An 8,790-nucleotide genomic window follows, 5' to 3' on the forward strand; every position below is an offset into this window, starting at 1 on the left:
TCTGCCTGGAGATTTCTACTCACGTGAATGGCTTCTCACAATATTCACTGAACATCGTGACTATGACATCAAGAACGATTTTTGCCTACAAAACAAACATAATAATCATATTGAAATGTCATCTACTTGTGTTGAAGTAGACAAAATATCTTAACAAAAAATAAGGAAAATTTCTTATCTTACATTCTCTCCATTCTATTCTGATTTCCTAGTAGTCTAGAATACTAGACTGAATTTTAAAAAATATTTTCCTTCTGATGCAGACATCTGTGCAAAAGCTTGAAAATCTTTGGTTTTCAAAGTTCTGAAGCCTTTGTGTATCTTTTCTAAACTCTGTTCTTTAGACACACAGGGTTTTTATTACCATTTGCAGCTGGGTCTTCCTAACCTTCTGTCTAGTCATTTTACTGAAGTTCTAGGGAGAATGGAGAGGCTGAAGGACTGCATTGTTTAGCAATACATTAACAAATAACCTCGTTTGAAATTTTTTTTTGTTTTACAATTATTATTTTTAGAGATTATATAATGGAACATAATAATGAGATTCAGATGAACTTCTTAATCCACAAAGGGATTTTTTTGATGCCTGACAATGTAATTTCCTTAATGTAAACAGAACACTATACTTATTTTCACTATCAAGACAAGCAAGAAACAGTTATTTATTAGTTTGCTTTATCGGTTTGCTTATTAGTATTAGAAGCCACTCAACATGCAAATTTATTTGTGTTGTTAACATACCATTTTGTAGTAGGGTAAGTTAAAAGCAGTTTTTCTCTTAAGCATCAAGTTACACATTTTAGGGAAACTATCAATGAATGCACAGCCTATATGCAAGAACAGGCAATTATAACTCCTCAGCTTTCATGCTTCAGCTTTGAGTTACAGAATTTGCATATGCAAAGACTTGAATTTAGCAATTATTTGCACAGCATTCCTGCTTGATAAAGATAACTAAGTAGAAAAATCCTTGTCTTTCTTCCCTCAGCCCAACTTTTCAGTAGGAGACAAAAATGAATCTTTACAAAGAGTATTCTGCCAAAACAGGAAGTCTTGGTAAATTTTACTCTTTTCTAAGCCTTTCAGATTTAGAAAAAGTGCTCAAAAAGAACAAACAGTCTCTAATTTACTTAAATTATTTTCTCATACAAGCTGAACACTTAGTGTCAACATAAAGATACAGTGAAATCAAAAGTCAGTGAAAACACAATGCTATCTTTAGAGCAAGCCTGAAACTGTTTCCAGGGAATTCCACAGTCCAACATCTTTTGTATTGGAAGATTGGCTCCATACAATAAATGCCTTGTTGTTATAGGTCTTTGTATTAGAGCTCCATTACCCAAAGAGAAAACAATTACATTAAAGCATATCAAAAGCAGGAAAGATTGATTTACCTTTGTAATATCTGTGCCTGTACATTCAATAAACACATTTCTGGTATTTAGGGTTATTTTTGTATGATCTCCTAAAACATGTGAAAACAAAAACATAATAAGAAATATTAGTTTTATTGCACTAGCACCAATACTGATTCATTTTGTGTCAGAAAGATCAGCCATCTTCCATAGGTTAAAAAAGCTACTATCTACTGCACCAGCATCCACTGCTGTTGGCAGAAAAGCAGCTCTTTTTATTTTTGAATATGAATCAAATAAAAGCAAAATGCAGATCAGACACACTGACTGGGTTATGCTTTACACTGCAAGACACAGGGATCTCCAGGTATCCTGGAAGTCAGCTAACAGAACAGTGGCCATCTGCTGTTAGCAAAGGGCTCTGCACTGCCACAGCATCCCATCTTCCCTGGGTTTAGTGTCACAGTCACATCACACGTGTGATGTATGTCATTTGCTTGGACAGGAACAACTGAAATGGTCTTTAAAAAGTGATGTAGACTAATGACTATCAATAGCCATTCTGGGGTCTCCTGACACTGTCTGCTGATACCCTGTAAGTTGCTCTGCAGTAGTGATTTAGGTCCTAGTATGGGTCCCTTCTAAGCATGAATTTGCTTTATCTATACTGGGAGTTATGATGTGTGCTCCGAAGCACATCCCTGTTGCACTCAAAAATGTTCTTGTCTGGAAGAAGTGCCTGCAGTGTCTCTTTTGCAAACTGAGTGTGAAGGCCCCCAGTAGCTAGTTCCCTACAAAAGTGGGGTCTGTTAGTAAGCCACAAGCAATCTGGAGCAGCTGTACAGAGATCCCATTCTGTCTGTTAGGTACAGTTGGGCAGTGCACACTTGGAGTGAATTCCATGGCTGGGAACCATGCAGGAATGGGCACACACAGTCCTAGAACCATGTGGGATCATGCCAAATCCAGCCTCTTTGTTGCCATTCCTTGCACCATTTATTAATGCAGATGCACCTCACCAGAACCAAAGAAAGCAGTTGGATATACATGAGAATTCCTGCTTCCTCTGGTTGACCCTGACTTAGCTTCTCTGTTTTAGTTTCCTATCTGAGAAATTAGGTCACAGCCAGACTGGAAGTTAGGTGCACCAGAGATCTTAGGACTGAAGGATCTTGTACTCCCTTACAGCTGTGCTGTATCTCTTTGCAGATGGAATGTATTCAGCATTTCTGGACTCACTTCAAAGCAAATAGAAGCCTTCACTTCAGTGCTTGTAGATAATCCAAACAACCAATACAGATGTTTACATTGCATTATCTGTTTAAAAAGCTCCTCTGACCTGGAAGCCTCTCTTAGATACTGTTCTCTAAAGCAGAGATAGGTGCTAAATTTAGCTCAATCTTTTTAATTGATAAAATATAAACAATATGCATTGCTTACACATGAAACACCCCCAAGCTGGAATGAGCCTAACAGAGAAGGATCAGGCACAGTGGTTGTGACACCACCTTCAATTCAGAACAGTTACTGTTACCAGTCCCTGCCAGAGAGTTTGAGCTGCCTTTTAAGAAGATTTGGGTTAGCTGGATAAGGTCTATTAGGAAGCATACGTCCAAAGACATTATCTCTGCAGATTTATTGGTCAGTATAGGCAAATTTACTGATTCCTGACCTATACTTCAGTATACAGGTATACTGAATTATCCTTCTTTAAGGAGTAATCCTTATCATACCATTAAATGGCTTCAGTAAACCTGGTTCTCAAAAATCACCCATGGTTTCTATTGCATTCAGAAAAAACCCATGTTTAGAAACGATGCAAAAAAAGTAAATTTATTCTTTTTAAGCAATTAAAGTCTCCTGAAATCACTTAGTGCGACACCAATTGGAGCCACAAAAACTAGTTCCCATTGCTGGTAAGCTCCCTGCTGTGACCTTATAAATGGAGTACAAAGTTGCAGTTACTAGTTACAGTTACCAGCTTACAAAATAGTTTCTTGCAGGCCTCTTTCAGCTAAACAAAATGCTTTCCTAAGGAAAGCTCCTGCCATGAGGAACTCAGTATTGAGTTGGGGAAGAGTATGACAAGCTCAATGCAGAGGTTTGCAGTATGACTTTTACACCCTTCTGATGAAGATGAGAAAAAGGAAAACTAGCAGCCTAGGGAGGGAGCAAAAAATTTTACTACCTTTAAACTGAAAGAAGGAAAGAAGACTTTACGAAATTGTAAGTGAAACAATTTTAAGAAACCATAATAATTCCAACAACACATCAGTGCTTCTGTCAGACTAATTCACACACAAAAGAGCAGTACAAAGCAGATTAATATTACATTAATCACAAATTAATCTTACCATTGATGATTGGTGGCATGGACAGAACAACCCCATTGCTGTCATAAATGACAGGGTAACGTGGCTTGTTTTCAATCAGGTGCAAGTAGTGTCGAAGGTGGCTGTCAGTCTGGAGAAACAAAGCACAGCCTGAATTTCACTTCAGCTCACGAGTGACCTTCCACAGAGCCACAATCCTTTGGTGAGTGATTAAGGGGAATTTTGAAGGTGGGAAGGATTGGGTTAGATACTTTACTAGCAAAGGGTGTTTGCTCCCAGCAGCAGGAAAAGTTCGAGAGAACTGGATTTTTGGGGTTTTTTATTTAAGGATTCTCTCAAACATGTGTAGGCCATGCTGTCCAAATGACACCCTTGTTCACCACAGCAAACATTGCCAAATATCCTTAGTCTACTGGAACTCTTTTTAAAAGTGATAAAAATTAGCACTGCAATACTTTTAGTCATAAATTGCTGGATATTGACAAATTTATACCTAAATTTGAATCAAAATTTACATTTCTTCTAATGATATAAGTATGTGCTGTATCAAAAACCTAATTTCCTTTTAGTATCTCTTGTTTCTGAGCTCTCTTACTCTTTAGTCAGAAATACTTGAGGATTTGTCTCCATGGCCAGTATGTGTGCTCCAGCAGAGCTGTACACTGTCATGACTGTGATAAACAGTAACATTTTCAAATGCTGACATTGGAACTGGTCCACATAAACATTGTAAAATCAGACTTGATAGGATCTTTCCTAGCACTTGCCTGGTTTCACCAGGATGCTGAGCCAGGAGCAGTGCCAGACTTGAGCATTTTACACAGCTATGCTTGCCTAATATGCAGCTGGGTAAACAATCCAACATCTTCCCCAAGCAAACTGGACAAATGAAGGTAACATTAAAAAATTTGGTAATATCTACTCAAAATTTTCCTACCTTTGTACACCAAATATTTATGCATAGATAAATACACAAGCCTTTTACAGTATTAAGAGCATCATGAAAATCAATCTTCATGTGGATAAATCAGTTTTCTACCAAACCCATTCTAAGAGTTGCTCTTAGTCCCAAAACACCGCAATGTCTCTTTCACAGACAATAAAATAAAATATTACCACGCATTGCTCATGATAAGTAAAATATGGAATGTTCACTGGCTGTTAAGCTACAGAAGATAACTGTGTTTTATTTGTAAGAATAACTTTTAGTAACAAGGATAAGGGAGATATTTAGCCTTGGTAATTTATCTTCCTCATTTAGAGCAACACTTACCCTATACAGATCCATAATTTGTGAGGCTGTGTACTCCTGGGATTGATTCAAGGGCTTAAATTTAATTTCAGAAGGTGCTTTGGCTGTAAAAGTAAATGGACCAGTGATGGTGTCCAAGTCATGGGTACCTATTGCTACTAATGCTCTTTTCCTAGAAATAAAGAAGGCAAAATAATGTTTTTACTAGTAATACTTGGAGTTTTTTAGAGTATGATGCTCTATACTTCTATGCATTCACAGAGCTTACTGAAAAAGCAAAAGGATAATTTTGAAGAGCCCAAAAATTGCTTGATGAATAACATTTTAATAAATATTATTATGAATAACAACACACTGTCAAGGCAAATCCAAAGGGAATGTTGCTACACACTTTGGTTTCAATGTTGAAATGAACGGTAACAGCTATTTATGTTGAACAATATTGGCAGCAGACAAGAACAGGCAAGGAAATGCAAAGGATCAAGATAGCTCCTAGAGAAGATTTTCCTTGGCATAACCATAATGCCTCTCTGCAATAGGAATGTGCAGTCTTGTGATAAAATCATACACACAGACACTATATACCATTTTAAATTTAAGCACTAACCTGCAAATATTTTGGTGTAGCTTCTCTTGGAGGTCGATGAAACTGTCATAGCGGTCCTTGGTAAAAGTTATATTGCGGAGGACAGCAGCTACAGCGTGAGGCCGGATCTGGGCAGTCTGCAATTCACAACAGCAGCATGCAGATTTCAAGAGAGCTCTGAAACTTTGATCTGAGCTCCATCTGAAACTTTGATTTGATCTGCTACTAGGTTCACCCAAATCAATTTGTCTGTTGTTTCTCCCCCTCCTCATTCCTAAGAATAGACTACAACGAGTAGAGATATTTAAATTTCTTTAGCTCTTGTTCTGCGAATAAGATTTCCAGTCTCACTGCTCTTACAAAATCATACTGATATGTATCTTGCTGCTTCAGCAACTCTCAATACATTTACAAAGGTGAAGTAAACACTTTTACCTGTTCAGTGATAATCAGCCTCTGACCTTCACCCTCAGCTGGTATTATCTTTTCGAACCTAGGGATATTTATCCTAAAACAAAAACAAGTAAGTCTATAGCTGAAATGCAGCAAACTCCAGAAATGCAGCAACAACTATATGTAGAAAGCTTTTTTGATAATATAATTAGTTAATTGTGCAAAACTTGTTTTTTATGGGATGGCAAACAGATTACTGAACCAGAACGGAAGAACTCAGCAAGATCACGTTGTTGCAGAAAAGGGAAATAAATTACTTGTTTTGGTATTTACTACAAAGGACCACAAGGAAGTTTCTCTGCAGGAGTTCTTTACAGAGTATAAGTCTCAAATGGAACAGCAATTGAAAACTTTTTAGAACAAATACAAAATACAGTAACATTCTAGTCCAGTCATTTTTAAGTTATGCAGGCGATCCTCTCCAGAGGATGATGAATCTGATCTTTACACGTAACCATACTCAAAATCCAAGCAAGTAGGAACTTCTGTTTATTGACCAGAAATGGACCCGTATTTCAACAAATAACAAACTACACAGAAATCTCAGAACTCTGCCTTACCTTTCTTTAAAGACCTGCAGTCCTCGGACCAACCCTTCCAGGCAAAGCAGATCATAGCGGTTGGCAGGGACATCAATTTTATAGAGAACAACATCAGATGCACCCTTTGCCTTTTCTTCGCCTTTTTCTTTACTTATAATGTCCTTCTCAGATGTCTGAAATGAAGCAAAAATGCACTTTTAACCTGATACATCTTAACATTGGCAGCAGTATGATAGTGATATCATAGGAGAAACTGTATTAATTAAAAGTTTAACACTGTAATTTGTATTTATACAGCAAATGGACACACCAAATACAAGAAATGGCATAAAACCTCAAATTCAGAAACTGTAGAGCAGTGTGCCAAAAGAAAAATTCAGTATTAAAATTTTAAGAAAGAAGATTATAGAACTAAGAACCTCCAGGCTGTCAGATCCCAGCAGAGATCTGAGACCTTATTTTTGGCAACAGATTGGCAAATGACTTGTCATAATCAAATTTATTCTGAAATAAATGTTCAGATGCCTTTTCATAAACATCATTAAAAGGCCAATAAATTAAAACTAAATGGCAAAACCAAAACAGATCTGCTTGAACAAGATTTGCATGGATAGAGTTATCAGGGCTAGAAAATCACCACAAGCACAGAACCTAAATCAAAATGTTAAATAAACATTAGTTACAACTCAGATAATAATGTCCAGGACAAATACATTTTTTTTGATAGTGTATGGACGACTGTATATCAAACAAAGCCAAACAGATCTTGTAAAATATGATCAATACATGCTCTGTGGCCATATTTATGCTGCTAAATAAAATAGTGCCTTAGACTGAAGATAAGCAGCACACAGTGCTGACCTTGCAATATGCCATCTTGGAGTCGCTTGCTTCCAAAGCAGTAACTTTTGTAAGTCTGAGGGGTTTTATCCAAATTCAAAATACCTTTGTTAATACAGTCCCTGTACCAGGGGATATGCTGAAAACAACTATATGCTATACAAACTCTTACCAAAAAGCAATGATGTCAATATGCTGTCAAAAAGCAACAAATAAAAACATTACTTACAATTTCATCAAGCTCCAAACCAAACTCAAAGCAAAGCTCATCAAATTCTTCATCCGCTGTGAAGGAAGAGGGTGAATTTTGGTTAACAAGCAGACCTCAGACCTAATTTTTGTGTGCGTGTTTGGAATGTTTTCAAACAAGGTAATAAATGCTATTAAAAAAAAAAAGAAAAAGTAACTTAAAGAATTTTCCTTATATTTGCATCTGAGTAGCAGCTTCTTTAGTATATATTCGATTTATTGACATGGTATTCTGAGAGTCACAAGGGAGGGCTTCTGGTCTTTGGAGCTCAGCTCCTCAGCCAAGTCTGTCGGAGCAACTCTGGCCTGAACAGATAATGAAATCAGAAGGGAATAACTGGGAAGCTTCTGCTAAGTGTTCCTATTCTGATTAGTCAGGTTGTTCTACAGAGGTTGCATCAACTGCGTGGTACCATGTGAGTAACACAGCCCTGAGCTGACAGTGCAGATCCGCACCGGGCTGTCTGACGAGCCACAGCTCCCGTCTGCTCTGAACCACTGCACATCCTGAATGCTCCTTCAGCCGAGCAGCTCTTAAATCTGCTTCCTGAGCCAAGAAGGAAATTAATAAACCCACACTATTCACTGCTCGCTTTGCCTGCTCCCCTCTCTTTTCTCTCTCCTTCTTCGTTTAACCAGATCCTAAACCAGACACTGAAACTCCAGCCAGAAACCACCATGTGGAGACGCGTGGTTGCAATTTCCCGAGAGATTTGGGCTCAAAGCAGCGCGTGTCGGGGCAATGGGCTGAGAGGGCCAGGGATAACACATGGCTGTGCCTGGCGTGCCGAGGGCTGGCGAGGAGCAGGCGACAGGAGAGCCGCCGGCGCTCTGAGGCCTGAGCTTCCCCGAGAGTCCCAGCGCAGCCCCGGTACACGCAGGGCGCGGAGGGCGCGGCCGCCGGCACCGTGCGCGCTCAGGGCTGCGCTCCGGCCGGAGCGGACAGCGGCGGAGACGCCGCGGCGACGTCAGCCCGGCGGCCGCGGTGCAGGGCGGGCGCGTCCCGCAGCAGGGCGGGGATGGCGAGCACTCACTGTAGCTCCTGCCCAGCGCCTGGAACAGCAGCTCCCGCTTCACGCTGATGGTCGGCATGGCGGCCCGGGCCCGCGCTGCGCCTGCGCCGCGCTCCCGCCAGGCCCCGCCGCGCTGCCGCCGCGCTGCCCGCGGGCCGCCCTCAGAC

General features: G+C 39.6%; 1 protein-coding gene across 1 annotated transcript in view; it reads right to left on the reverse strand.

Moving 5' to 3' along the window:
* Positions 1-8,734, reverse strand: part of FARSB (phenylalanyl-tRNA synthetase subunit beta) — a 37,004-nt gene extending 28,270 nt beyond the window's left edge. The window contains exons 1-9 of the mRNA XM_014879574.2: positions 8,645-8,734; positions 7,591-7,646; positions 6,540-6,694; positions 5,962-6,034; positions 5,548-5,663; positions 4,962-5,112; positions 3,710-3,818; positions 1,395-1,465; positions 24-85 (exon numbers count right to left, since the gene is read on the reverse strand). Of these exons, the coding sequence (XP_014735060.2) occupies positions 24-85; positions 1,395-1,465; positions 3,710-3,818; positions 4,962-5,112; positions 5,548-5,663; positions 5,962-6,034; positions 6,540-6,694; positions 7,591-7,646; positions 8,645-8,702 (851 nt within the window). The 5' untranslated portion in view covers positions 8,703-8,734. The remainder of the gene's footprint in view (positions 1-23; positions 86-1,394; positions 1,466-3,709; positions 3,819-4,961; positions 5,113-5,547; positions 5,664-5,961; positions 6,035-6,539; positions 6,695-7,590; positions 7,647-8,644) is intronic.
* Positions 8,735-8,790: the final 56 nt, after the last annotated feature.

This window comes from Sturnus vulgaris, chromosome 10 (genome assembly GCF_052056855.1).
Source record: "Sturnus vulgaris isolate bStuVul1 chromosome 10, bStuVul1.hap1, whole genome shotgun sequence".
Taxonomy (NCBI): domain Eukaryota; kingdom Metazoa; phylum Chordata; class Aves; order Passeriformes; family Sturnidae; genus Sturnus; species Sturnus vulgaris.